The sequence below is a fragment of the Dioscorea cayenensis genome, chromosome 11 (assembly GCF_009730915.1).
Source record: "Dioscorea cayenensis subsp. rotundata cultivar TDr96_F1 chromosome 11, TDr96_F1_v2_PseudoChromosome.rev07_lg8_w22 25.fasta, whole genome shotgun sequence".
Lineage (NCBI taxonomy): Eukaryota > Viridiplantae > Streptophyta > Magnoliopsida > Dioscoreales > Dioscoreaceae > Dioscorea > Dioscorea cayenensis.
In genome coordinates, this window is record NC_052481.1 from 20,142,872 (window position 1) to 20,157,324 (window position 14,453).

At 36.3% G+C, this 14,453-nt stretch overlaps 3 protein-coding genes across 9 annotated transcripts; 1 reads left to right on the top strand and 2 right to left on the bottom strand.

Annotated features, from left to right (window-relative positions):
• Positions 1-582: 582 nt before the first annotated feature.
• On the top strand, positions 583-4,909 carry LOC120272495 (pentatricopeptide repeat-containing protein At3g50420). 7 transcript variants are annotated; one of them, XM_039279325.1, is made up of 5 exons: positions 583-2,781; positions 2,879-2,959; positions 3,628-3,910; positions 4,027-4,171; positions 4,739-4,844. In XM_039279325.1, the coding sequence occupies exon 1, from the start codon at positions 601-603 to the stop codon at positions 2,749-2,751; it is 2,151 nt and encodes a 716-aa protein (XP_039135259.1). In that variant the 5' UTR covers positions 583-600; the 3' UTR covers positions 2,752-2,781; positions 2,879-2,959; positions 3,628-3,910; positions 4,027-4,171; positions 4,739-4,844. The 7 variants fall into 7 exon arrangements, with proteins under 7 accessions (XP_039135259.1, XP_039135261.1, XP_039135263.1 ...); XM_039279327.1 differs by having other exon boundaries at positions 4,031-4,171; XM_039279329.1 differs by having other exon boundaries at positions 4,044-4,171.
• Positions 4,730-6,233, bottom strand: LOC120272496 (gibberellin 2-beta-dioxygenase 6-like). The gene is made up of 3 exons (XM_039279331.1): positions 5,453-6,233; positions 5,058-5,379; positions 4,730-4,960 (listed from the first exon to the last, which is right to left on the bottom strand). Exons 1-3 carry the CDS (start codon positions 5,917-5,919, stop codon positions 4,730-4,732), a joined length of 1,020 nt encoding a protein of 339 aa, XP_039135265.1. The 5' UTR covers positions 5,920-6,233.
• A 1,475-nt stretch (positions 6,234-7,708) lies between these two features.
• LOC120272342 (eukaryotic initiation factor 4A-3) lies at positions 7,709-13,211 on the bottom strand. The gene is made up of 8 exons (XM_039279159.1): positions 12,796-13,211; positions 10,814-11,054; positions 10,650-10,730; positions 9,891-9,998; positions 9,680-9,799; positions 8,769-8,936; positions 8,506-8,592; positions 7,709-8,168 (listed from the first exon to the last, which is right to left on the bottom strand). The coding sequence occupies exons 1-8, from the start codon at positions 13,113-13,115 to the stop codon at positions 8,055-8,057; spliced, it is 1,239 nt and encodes a 412-aa protein (XP_039135093.1). The 5' UTR covers positions 13,116-13,211; the 3' UTR covers positions 7,709-8,054.
• Between the last annotated feature and the right edge of the window lie 1,242 nt (positions 13,212-14,453).

Genomic DNA, 14,453 nt, shown 5'->3' on the forward strand with positions numbered 1-14,453 from the left:
AAAGATTGAGAATTTAACTCTCAATATATTGATTGAGATGTAAATAAAATTATTTTATGTTATAAAATGGCAATGTTATCAAAAGAACAAAGCAACAACAAAGTTGCACCATGACTTAATAAATCTTAAATTTTTATTATATAAGACAAATTAATATACGGAGACAATAAATGTCAAATATATGTGCTTAAAAAAATATATTAAAGACTCATAACTCTATAATAGTAAAATTTTCTACCATGCAACTTTCAAAGGATGATGAAAGCACACAAAAAAAAAAACTCATATTAGATCTGGTGGACTGTGTTCTATAATACTTTAAAATCAATAAACAGTATATGAACAATAGTGATATAGTACTTGGGCGCAGCCGTGGGATTTTGACTTCGTACCTGTCCATCAGGTGCCAAATAATGCCTTACCACTTGCACTAAACAAGTGTTGCCCGGCTTAAATAAGCTGGATATATGTGAGGATTTATTAAAAAATAACATTTAAGCCAAAAAAAATAAAATAAATAAATAGAGAACTTTTATTTATATATACTGTTTCAATCTGAAATGATCCAAGACCACTCGTCGAACATGTTACGTGCATGGCATGGCGTCGCCATCTCACTCGTTGTTCTTCAGCTGCGAAGCTCCCCTCGCTTCGCTCGCCACTCTCATCTCCAAATCCATCTCTCCGAACATCCGCAAAGCTCGCCAGCTCCATGCTTTCATCCTCACCTCCACTCCACCATGCTCTTCTCCATTCCTTAACAACAATCTCCTCTTACTCTACTCCAAATGCGGCTCCTTTTCGGACGCCCGCAAACTGTTCGACAGAATGCCCACAAGAAGTGTTGTGTCATATAATACCATGATCTCCTCCTACTCCAGAGACTCTCGGCACACCGTCGCCGCCTTCAACCTCTTCCGTCACCTCTTCGTCGTTGGCCTCAATCCTAATGCTTCCACTTTCTCGAGTCTCATACTTGCTGCTCATGCTTTCCGCGGTTTATCCACTGGTGCTGCCATCCATTCATTGGTCATTGGTTCGGGTTTTTTGAACAATGTATGTGTCCAGACCACGCTTCTTGGGTTCTACTCTGAATGCGGGAGGTTGAAAGATGTTGACTTTATATTTAGTGAGATGGTTGACAAGGATGTTATTGCCTGGAATTCTGTGATTTTTAGTCATGTGAAGAACGGTAGCGTTGAACAGGGATTGAGATTGTTTTCCAGCATGATTGGGGATGGTTTGTTACCATCAAACTGTACTTTTTCTACTGTTTTGAGTGCTTGTGGAAAAGTTGGAGACTTGATTAAAGGTCGGCTTGTGCATGGGCTGGTGATCAAATCTGAATGCCCACATGATTTACGGTTGCATAATGCATTGCTTGATATGTATTCGAGCTGTGGCGACAATGGATCAGCAATATCTGTTTTTGAGAGAATAGAGAAGCCAGACTTGGTTTCATGGAATTCGGTGTTAGCTGGGTATTCTGATGCAGGTGATGGTCAGATGGCAATGCGTGTGTTTGTTCAATTACAAGAGATGTCTCGGTATGGAGGACTGGTTCCGGATGAGTATACTTTTGCAGCTGTTGTTACTGCTACTGCAGCATTGCCTTCGATTTGTTATGGCAAAGCTTTTCACGGGCAGGTTACTAAAGCAGGTCTGGAGGATAGTGTTTTTGTTGGAAATACGTTAATTGGTATGTACATTAAGAATGATGAGCCACATTCAGCTCGGAAGTTGTTCAACTCCATTCAGGAAAAAGATATTGTACTATGGACAGAAATGATTGTAGGACATTCAAGATTGGGTGAGGGTGAATTATCCCTTAGGTACTTTTATTATATGCTAGATGGAGGATATAAAGCCGACAGCTTTGCGTTTAGTGGTGCTTTGAATTCATCAGCTGACCTTGCAGCACTGCAGCTAGGTGAAACAATACATTCCATGGTGGTGAAGACAGGATATGAAGTGAACTTTTGTGTTAGCGGAAGCCTGGTTGATATGTATGCCAAAAATGGTGATCTTGAAGGAGCTCATTCTGTGTTTCAGATGATCATGAAACCTGATTTGAAATGCTGGAATTCAATGATTGGAGGATTTGGTAATCATGGACATGCTATGCGAGCCTTTGAGCTTTTCAATGAGATGGTGCGGCAAGGGCTGCAACCTGATCATGTTACATATGTCTCTTTGTTATCAGCCTGTGGTCATTGTGGCTTTGTTGAGAGAGGAAGGTTCTATTGGTTTTGCATGACGTGTGATGGAATTATGCCTGGGATTAAGCACTATACTTGCATGGTTAGCATGCTGAGTCGAGCTGGGCTATTGTTGGAAACAGAAGAGTTGATTATGAAATCACAGTTTGAGAGCTCTCCTGAGATGTGGAGAATATTGTTGAGCTCATGTGCTACTTTTAGGAACTTGGATATGGGCATCCGTGCAGCAGAGCGGGCTTTAATATTAGAACCAGAGGACAGTGCAACATACATATTGCTTTCTAATCTTTATGCTTCTGTCGGCAGGTGGGATGAGGTGGCTAAAATGAGAAAAAAGATCAGAGAATTAATGCTGGAAAAAGAACCTGGTTTAAGCTGGATAGAAATAAAAAACAGAACCCATGTATTCTCTGCTGATGATGAATCTCACACTCAGATAGATGATTGCCGAAATGAACTAATGAGACTACAAGGAAACTTGAAGGACCTGGGAACATGTGAACAATTTTTGTTTGACATTTTATTAGATTAGGTAAAGTAACAAGGGAGTAGCAATTCAAAGGTGAATTATTTTTGCAAAACTCGTGGCATTTATAATCTATTTTTAAAGTCCTTTGGCTTCTCTATTGAACGGAGATTTTTTTTTCCCTTTCCTGCAGAATGTGATGGAAAACAATTTGGATGTTCACATGTTAATATTTGATTAACATAGCCATCAATCAATACTTAGAATCTGAAAGGTAGAACTTTTTTCCCTTGCAAAAGCTAATATGACTGTTTGATGGAGCAAATATTCTGCACTTCTAGTCGTACAATCTTTGGATTCTGCTTTCGAACCACTATTCTGCTAATGAACCTGCTTAGGTTTCCCTTTTGAACAACTAAAACAAGAATATTATGCATCTTTAATTGTTTTTTTCTGTGATTTTATCTGAATCTTTGGCTACCTGCAAATAAGCTGAAAACCTCAGCACATTTCATTGTTGCTTTATTTTTCCAATCGCATCATAGTATCAAAACTTGTTTCAGACTGCATCCAGGCCCCTGATGCATTTCTTCAGCATTATAGGCTCTTGTTTTTAAGCAGCTTTCCACAGGAGCTTATTTATCGTCGAATTCATGATTGATATTAGCCATATGTGAAAGCAGTCTTGGCATACATATTTGTCTAGATTTCAAGGAAAATAAATATCATCTCCACGTGCAGGGGCAATGACGGATAGTATATTTTCCAATAATTTTCCTCTTCACGCTGCCCTTTATGTCTTTGCTAGTATATCTTTTTGTGCTGTTTTTGGATCTATTTTCTTATTTTTATTGGAAACTAAGATGTTGAATACCTACCTTATAATTAATTCATAGTGATCAACCTGTCAATACTGATTCACGAGCTCATATCTATTTACAGGTTAATTATCGACACAGATCTGAGTGGATGAAATCAAACTGTCAGCTGTTTACAGCATATATTATAATTTAATAATCCACCACATAAACACTGAATCATGCAAGATAGAGCTTGAAAGCTGTGTCCAACTTTGTGATCAAATTTACATCTTCTGTATGTCTAAATGATATGGAAAAGGCATGCCCTCATGAGATGTTCTGAAAACAACTAGAGCTAGCTGTGCCCTTCATAATGAATATATTTAGGCTGTTAACCTTTCATGAAAAACAAGAAGGTTTTGCAGGTGAGCAGGTTTAATTTTTATTGTCATTATCATTGGCACAAGAGGAATGTTAAGGTTATCTGATATAACGAATTGTTTTGTTATGTTTATTGTTTTGTGATTCTATCACAATCAAGAAAGCTAACTTATCCAGGTGGTGAAGTGTCAAGGTGTATGAACACAACCATATCTTATGCTAAGGAATGGCAGTTTGATGTAACTGTAGAGGAGGAAAAAAAAATTGAGTCCTCGAGCTCCTTTTTCAACTTATTGGACGTACGGGTGCGTGTTCACACTTTAACTTCTAATTCTTGAATTGTACAGCTGCAAATTATCTGGAAGATTTTACTGACCGACTTTTTTATTATGTTGTCATAAGATTTGGACATGTAGAGAAAAGACAAAACCTTCATGTTTACTTTTCATCTCATTCATTTAGCACACACAATTTAATTCTAAGCTAGAGGTTCCACTCGTCATTGTTTCTTTATACATCACATCATTGTTTTATTACAGAAATGTTCTACATTTATGGCACCATAATTATTATTGGCTTCATTTTAGTTTATTTTTGAATCTTTTGCAAGCTTTCTACCCTTCAAACCTACTTGTGAATTCACATCAAGACCAGACTGAATTTGTAGAAGAGATATGTCACTTCAAACGAATGGCAAACTAATCAACTTGCTCCATTTTAAACTGAAATATGAGGTGTATAGGTATATATATCAAAAAGAATAAAATTAACACTGTTTTATTCACTGTCCCTTGAATTTCCATGTATATATTTTATTCTCTCTAGTATACAAGTTTTTATATGTAGATTAGCATTCTTCTGTTCTATCTCAGAAATCTTGGAAGCCCAACTTTTTTCCCAGTTTGCTTGACATCCTCCTGCACCTGCTTCCTGAACTCACCAAAGGTGAAGATCTTATAGAGTGATACCTCTGTGCAGTTCCCTATTGTTGAATCATATGACGGGCAAAGGAAATAGGCCATGGAATATCTTTCCAGCTTTGCATTGGGCATCACTTTGTGCTCAACACTCTTGTATATGTCATTGCTCCATGCCTGCTAGCACAGGAAATACATCAGAAAACTAACGATATAAAGAGCTAAATTGTTCATATTGTCAAAGTCTTCACAAAGAATGGTCAAGCTAAATCACCTGAAAGAGATCTCCGATGTTTACAATGAGTGCATTTGGATTCGGTTTGACAGCCACCCATTGTGAGTCTTTCATTAACTGCAGGCCTCCGACTTGGTCTTGGCAGAGGATGGTGAGGAAATCACTGTCAGTGTGAGGCTGCAAACCGAATGTTTCTGGTGAGAACGAGCATGGCGGATACCGGTTCAGGCGAAGGAAACACGTGCTTTTGTTGCAGCTCTTAGCGAAGCAATGCCCAGGATAGCCGAGGTTCTCAGCCAGAACTCCGGCAAGAGTGTGAGCAAGCTCAGACATTGCATCCGCAATGAGTTCCATCACCTCTCTGTTCAATTTTGAAGGCCATCAGATATCAAATTCAGATGAGAGCAAGTTTGAGAGAATTACGGTTACGGTACCTGAGATGTTCGAATTCCCTGTTGCAACTATCCACCTTAGAGATCATGGCAAGAGGAACATGAAAAGCTTCTGACCATGAGAACTGATCAAGAGACGTGGCGGATGGAGTACCCCATCTATATGAATCATTTAAGAGCTTAGAGCTGACTTTCTGCTCAAATGGCACCTCAAAGAGTTTCTTTTGCTCTTTTCTCATCTCTGCAAGGAGCTCGAGGCTCACACCATGATTCAGAACTTGGAAAAATCCCCACTCCGAAGATGCTTTAGCAATCGTCGCTATGCATGTTGTCCTCTCAGCCTTGTTCCCACTCCTCAGGCCTCTCAGATCAATCAAGGGAAGCTCACATTCCTCCACAACTTGATGCTGTTGTTTCTCTCTCAATTGGTTAATTTCCGAAGAGGCCTTGAATATAGATTTATAATGTTCTAAGAAAGGCGGCTCAGAAGCAGTCTTTCCGGAAACCATAATTGTTCTTTATGAAGTTCAGAAATGAAGAATGTGCATGGAGGCTTTTCCTCACACTAATGCCACTATTTATACACTGCATGGCAGGCCTCGAAGAGAGTCCGAAAAGAATAGCCATCGACGAAAAACAACAAGAGGAATCAAAGAATGCGAACATTCAGGCTTGCTACACTTGGAGCAAAGGTAAGCTTGTTCATGCTTCATTGTCTTATTGTGTGTACTTATTCAACAGAGATCCTTTTTTCCATATTTATTATTAATCTCTTGGTGGGCAGTTGTTCAAGTATTAGGAAGTGCTTTGAAATTTTATTCAATTATAATTTTTTGAGTTTCTGTTTAAATAATAGAACATCAATTGATAGTTTAATTACTGTTGACTATGCTAAGTTCTATCTTTAAATTTATAGTGGGCGGCATATTTCAATCTTAAAGTATGTCCTTAGGAAAATTTCGGATACATGAGACAACAATGATGTGTATAAAAATTCAAAAGTCTACACACGGTTGGTTGTAAGGTTCGATTCTTCAACATTGAAAATGTACTTTTTAAGAAAAGGACACACACCAATTCATTTATCTGTCTTTTTCTCCTTGAAGTTTAAACTTTGTGGTAATTTCATGTCATTATTTATCGCTTGGTGAAAAGAACAAATGTATTTGGTTTTAGTTTTAAGCCATCAATTGGAAAGATTGAAAATCAAGATAGTTTCTTGGATGATGATGATGATGATGTGTAGTGTAATTAAAAGCAAGCATTTGTTGTTGTATGATCACATTCATCATTAACTCTTGAAATGCTTGATAATTTCTTATTAGAGGTCTTTTTAAAGTGATTTTAGTATTAATTAGCGTTCAATTTGTTCATCTAATGATGATTAGGCCCGTACGAATATTCTCATAAGATAACTTGTTTTCCTTTATAATATTTCCTTTATAATACTCATTAGTAGGTATGAACTTTAAAATAAATTGTTTATGCTTAATTTATTTATTTTTTTTAATTCATGAGTTAAATACTCCAGTGCTTAAGAACTGTGACTAGATGATTATTCTTTATTTGTTAAAATCAAACTCAACTAATCCTTTGCCGGAACAAGGCCTTTTTTAATTTTTTAAATATTCTGAACCATTATAAACTGGTAATTTCACCTGTTACCCCTTCTTAACAAAAGCTTCTAAATTTGAAAATTACTTATGAAGGTATAAAACATAGCCGGCTCAACAGTCTGGTATTACAAAAATTAATACTGAAAATTTAACGAGTATTATCATGAGATTCTTCTCAAATTAAACCCCATTCATTTTAAGTACACAAACGTTGAGGACGTGCATGTGTGTCTGTCGATGTATATATATATATATATATATATAGTTTGACAACTGCACAAATATTTTATTATAATACCTTTACGTTGTCAAGAATTCAAGGCATAAATATAAATGATTCACTAGCAATATACATGTATATATGTGCATGCATGACAAACAAATTAGCTGCGTTCATATGTAGAGATTCATGTAAGTAGCACACATCTAGCTACGTACGTGACAATGCGACGTAACAATGAATTCTAAAAAAATAAATCAATGGCGTGACAATGAATTATTCTAAAATATAAATGCAAAACAAAGAGAGAAATATGCAAACCATATGTGCCAAGATTTGACAAAAGGCCCTTCTTTGTTTGTCAACTGAAATGGGATCTCTTTAAAATATGGCCGGCTCCGGCTGAAAAATCATTGAATAAAACCTGGAAAAAGGGACCTATAACCTGTACTTTTTCAAAACTTCAATCAAAACACAGAAAGCATTTTCATTTTCATATTCACCAGTCATCAACAGTTCACAATTACTTCATGAAAAACACATATCCACGCGGCAAAACTAATGTTCATCCTGCTTTTGTTGCTTTTTACAGGAAGCCAAATGCAAATGCAAGCTCCTAGTTTACAAACCAAATCCAAGTAGCAAATCTCACCACCAACCATAGAAATAACACTTCCACAGTTCACTAACCGATAATAGAAGCTTAGTGTCATGATAAGATACAAGGTGCCACGACATTTGCATTGCCGGATACGAAGGCCTGTTGTGTGTATGCATTTAAAGCCTGTGGTGCTTAATCATATGAATCTTAAATAAGATCAGCTACATTCATCGGCATTTCGTCAATCTGAGTACTGTAGTACTGCTCAATGTCTCTAAGTATCCTGATGTCATCATTGCGAACAAAGTTGATTGCCACACCCTGCGAATATATTGCTTGTTAGTACAAAATTATTACTGGTTAAGTCAATCAGATTGGGGTATGCAAGTTGATAGGGATCTGTCAGTAGGACTTAACAGGACAAACATAAAACTGGAACTTGATATTACTCAAGATATTTGAAATTACAAAAAAAGACAAAGTCATGTTAACTATGTGAATAAATTGGTTTAACACAACAAGATTGTTAAAAGGATTTACTTGCAGAAAACAGACGATGAACAAGGAAAAGTTAGAAAACATGGGGCATTCTGAAAAAAAGATAAAACTACCCAGCACACCAAGTTCAGGAATAACTGAAATAGAAGGAAATTATTACCTTGCGACCAAAACGCCCTGAGCGACCTATTCGGTGAATGTAAAGTTCTCGATTGTTTGGAAGGTCATAGTTTATCACAAGAGAAACCTGCAGGTTCAGAAACAAGTCATGCATAGTTCAAAAGCTCAAATAACATAAAAGCTATGTAATGGTCTTCATATTCCGGAAAAGAATAAATGCTAGATCTTCCACGAAAAGTAGATGATGGTGAATCACATCTTCTACATCTGTAGGGCTAGCAAAGATTTATATTGGTTACTTGCCTGCTGAACATCAATTCCCCGGGCCCATACATCTGTTGTAATTAACACGCGGGTTACACCAGATCTGAACTCTGACATTATAGCATCACGTTCCTTTTGAGGCATGTCACCATGCATAGCTGAGACCGTAAAATTGTTACTTCGCATTTTCTCTGTCAGCCAGTCAACCTGCAACCAAATTATTTAGGGACTGTTCTGATTTTTGTATGAACTCCACAGCTTCTAATAATTTCATTACAACATTAAAAATAGACTTGGGGCAAAAAGATTATCTCACTAAAACAATCTATCTACACAAAACACTGAAGAATGAAGCCATCACTTTCTAGTATTCAATCCATCTCCGCCACAGGAATAAAGTTGAGAAGAGCCAATAGTAATTGAGCATTTATAAGGCAAATAATAATTGTCATAACACATTTATTGACATCTTTCCTTTTAAAATAATCCATTAAGTATGTGTAAATACATCCTCACTAACGATGGATTTTAATCAAGGGCTTCAAAGGAGGATTAAAAAGTCCAAACATGCTTGAAACATGGTTGTTCAAATCACAATACTACTACATCATCAGAATTTTTCCTATTATTATTATTATCAAATGGTAACAATGTTACATTGAAACATCTCATTCTGTTAGTTTAAGATGGACCGAGCGCATAGATCCAGCGAGGGTTCCTCAACAATAATGATTTAATCCATAACGAACACACAAAAAACCAACTTAATGTTCACACCTTAAAGATGTCAAATGATCACATCTTAAAAATTGTCAAACTCATACTTGCGGTGAAGTAGCAGACATCAAGTAAACTAACAATAAAGCCATCACTATTGCACAATAGAAGCTTATGCAGTACAGCTCAACTCAAGATGTGAGTAAAATTTAAATTACTGAAATGCACATTACCTTTCTTTTAGTGTTGCAGAATATAACAGCTTGGGTGATCGTAAGTGTGTCATAGAGATCGCACAGCGTATCAAACTTCCACTCTTCTCTCTCGACAGCAACAAAAAATTGTTTAATGCCCTGTAATATCAAGAAGAGATAAGAACTACTTGTTCGATATTCTATGCACCCAGGAAAGTATTGATAGAAAAAAACCCAAAACATCAATCACCTCTAAAGTCAACTCATCACGCTTGACAAGGATTCTAACTGGTTCAGTCATGAATTTACTGGTAATTTCCAATATTTCATGAGGAAGAGTGGCAGATATCAAAACAACCTGAAAAATACAAAATTCAAATTACAGACTTTGTCATGAACCATAAAGAAAATATATATATAAATATATATATATATATATATATTCAAATATGTGTTTGCTAACTCTCTGACAAGACAACTGCATATACAATCTCTTACAACAATCTATAATGAATACCATTTCAACATTTGTTTTTTGGTATAATAAGACATGCAGGAAAACATCTTGTTAGAAGCTATCTAAATGAAATTCTCTTCATACTTTTGTAGCAATTAGAAGTGAAGCATATTTATATATTTATAGAAATACACAGAAATAAAAACATAATAAACATTAGTTCACACAAGGACAAATTAATAACAGACTCACATTTTGATTAAGAGGACATTGGATAAAAAAAAATCAGAAATGGCATTTACCAACATCAAGCTTGGCAATGCACAGTAAGGTAGTTTATTTCAAGCATGAGAAATCAAGCTGATGGCTCTAACTTGATAGATAACAACTCAAGGAGCAGTTTCATTTTCTATCAATGAAAATCAAATGTGCATTCAAGAATTCCGATCATCTCATACATCCAGAAAATGAGATGAGTGGTATAGTTTGGTGAGACTATATTTGGCTCAACAGCAGAAAAGGTTAAGACAAGGTAAAAGAAAACTAATGTACCTGTAATTCAGGAGGAAGATATCGATACACATCATATATCTGATCCTTGAAGCCTCTGCTCAGCATCTCATCAGACTCATCCTGTCCAATACCATTGAGTTAGCCAAAGAAAATGCTAACTGCAAAATACAAGATAAGAATTAAATTCAAACCAATGAACTTACAAGGATCAAAAGTTTGATAGATCTTGTACGCAAGGTCCTTCTCTTTATCATGTCACAAACTCTTCCAGGGGTTCCTGAGACAACATGAACTCCATACTCAAGCTTCCTGATATCTTCACCGATGCTCTTCCCACCAATGCATGCATGAGCTTGCACATTTATGTAATCACCAATAGCCAATATGACTTTCTCAGTTTGTTGGGCAAGTTCTCTTGTAGGTGATAGAATCAGAGCCTGCACTCTGCAACAGGACATGAGACAATTTGATTATAAGCAATTACACCTAAATGAAATTCAAAAGATGCAGGTATCCAAAAGAATTATAGTCAAGACATGTTCAGCAAGTAAGAAAAGAGCAACAAAAGGACAACACATAAGCAAAAGTTAAATACAGAAAAAAAATATCTACGTCCAGACTTAATGTAATCTTATTTACACCAAAGCCAACTTTTTTGGCTCCTAAAATCCAGAAATCAATAATTTACCGCTAATGATACCCTAGTATGGATGGAATAACATATATGCCAGAGTTTATGTAATCTCATCTACCCCCAAAGCCAAAATTAAGGAAAATAAAAATACAAACCAACCATCCTTCTCTATCACACCCTCTCATTTTCTCCACCCAAGCCCCCTGTTGCTCAGGCTTGGAGCTCATGAGAGAACACATGGGTAAGGCAAGATGAATTGTCCACCCCCTTATGGAAATTTCTTTTGCATAAAGAAAATAAACCCGCAAAATTCTAACAGAATAATTAACTAAAATTACAACAAAATTTACATCAATAGCACATTGTCACAAATCAAATTGAAATTTCATTGTAATGATATTCTGAACCAAGCGGGAGGAGTAATGAGGAGAATCTCTCATTAGGCAAAGAGCAGCAATAAGCAATGACATTAAGAACCAAAAATGAGAAATAAGCCGGATTTCTGATTAGGTAAGTTTCCTCCACATAGAGACAACAATAACCCACTAGAATCAGAAACAGAAACTAAATAGATACAATAACAAAATTGACACAAAAATCAAAAATCAAGTATTGTGCCACAGGAATGACATTATGAAACAAACAGAATGAGCAATTGCAACATTGCTGATTAGACAATAAAATCATTTTTAACATAAGGCCTAGGAAAGAGCAGAGAGCGACACAAAGTTAAAGAGTGCAAGGGAGAAACCAAAAAAACCTCGCAGCAATAGTGATGACCACAACCAGCAAGAACTCTAAAAGAATAAGATGTATAATCCCACAACTTGTCCTCTCTGAATTTTTTGAGACATAATAACATGCAATTCAATGGCCTAGTTCATGAACAAGCTGACACATGCCAGGTAGAACTGAAGCAATTGCACAACTAGCAGCAGCTATGGCAACTAGATTCAGTAACTTTTCAAATCACAGGAATCCAGATTAATTTCTCAATTCCCAAAACTCTTACATTAGACACTATTGCACTACACTAATTTCATTTTTCAAATAGTATAAGAGGGTAAACATCATCTGCCCGATCAACATACTCTAAATGATAATATACTCCTTTTAGTGATTAAACAAACAAGAATGAGTGCCTCAAAACATGCAACTTTTCCATAGAACATCATTAACAAACTCTAGCAATATGGTGACACAATAGCCCAGCAAGGTAGCCTCATTTAACAAACATCTTGCACATTGCCTCAAATGTCTTCCCCCAAATTAACTCGGAAAACAATATACACATCTAAATAAAACAGTAATCAAGATGCTAACTATAGCATTTTTTTATAAAACCATAAAATCTACGCAGAAAAACCAAGCAATTTCAAAATAAAATTAGATGTAAAGATCCTGAATTTTTAGCAGCGATATCACAGAGATCAAAAATAAAAACAATAACAAGTTTCAGGGTGAACCCTTCCAAACTCCTAACAAAAATCTCCAAAAACATAGCAACCGCCATAAAATCAGCAAAAATAAGAGGAAGAGAAGAACCCATACTCTCTTGAGGCCGTGTCTACCATCTGGCAAACGGAGAGTGCGATCATGGATGTCTTTCCAGTGCCGGACTGGGCTTGTGCAATGACGTCGCGGCCGCTGACGATGGGCAAGATGGCGCGTTGCTGTATAGCTGATGGTTTCTCGAATCCATAAGCATAGATCCCGCGAAGAAGGTCATCACGGATTCCCATCTGGTCGAAGCTGGTGATAGCCTCCACCCCCGGCGTGGTATCGAACACCAAGTTCTCATCGTCCAGTCCCCGCCCCGCCGCCTGCCTACTCCGCGGAGCCGCCGCAGCCGCCGTTCCCGCCGTCGCCATGGGAATCGAGAGGAATCGCAAGCCAAGCTCTGGATGAGATCCGGCGAAGATGGAAACCCTCGTCGATTTTTTAGGGATTTGAAAGAGACTTCGCTGAAATGTAGCAAATTTGGTTTTCTAGGGCTTCTATTGGCTTTGAGAAATCCAAACCCGTTAACCCGATAAATATTAATTTCCTGATCTGATTTATTTTATTACTTTGAATATATATTTAAAAATTTGTTTAAAAAAAAAAAAAAGGTGAGAACATGGTCTTTATTATCGCACGTTATTAATTGTTATTTTAAAATTAATTTATTAATTTTATAGCCCAACGCAACACTAATTTAGCACAATAAACAAAATATTTCTAAATATTTTTCGATCATAATAATATTTGTATATTTAATTGAGGAACTTATTATTGCTAGAAATATATCATTTGATGTTGAACATGTGCATCACCCCCCATTGGTGATCAAGTGAATTTTCAAAATATATATATACAATATGTCATTTTAGGCGTTTAAAAATATTCGCAAATAAAAAAAAAGTAAGAGAAAAAATTAATCAATGGGTTGGGATTTAGAGAGAAGACACAGGAAAGTGGTCATCAGATACCTAAAGACATTTGTAAATTCAAAATCTAGGTTTGTAACTGTAGCAAAAATAGTTTTTACTGTTGAAGAGCATGCTTGTAATTAATGGGTTTGGTAAGTGTCATGTTTACTACATGACAATTAGGTATGTGTCTTGTAAGCTATAGTTAAGTTTGGTAAGTGTCATGTTAGCTACATGACAATTAGGTATGTGTCTTATAAGTTATAGTTAGGACTTGAAGCCTATATAAGGCCCCCTTGGGTTGTAAGGAAGAACACACATCCTTAGATCAAAGAGATGATCCTTACATCCTTAGTCCCATCTTTTGTATCCCTCCAATAACTCCAATGAAATAAAGAAGTCCTTCTTTGTTCATACATCTCTCTCTTTAATATTTGTGCTTATGCTTCTTTCCCTCTAACTCTTTAAGCTTCTGCCATAACCGTTACTTTACCCCGGATGAACCCCGGAGTAAGTTGAACGGCATCCCCAACATCCACGTCCCCATCTCTCAGACGGCGCGACGCATGTGGATCTATAGATGTTTTTAGAAGACATATATTAGGGTTTAGAGAGAGGACACAGGAGATAGGGTCATTGAATACCTGAGGGCATTCATAAATTTAAAATTTATGAATGTTTTTTCCGAAGATGCACTCATATATATATATATGTATATATAATTGTATTTTTTAAAAAAATAAAAAAAATCTTTTAATCTTAAATATGTAACGGTAATCACAGATATAATTAAAGTTA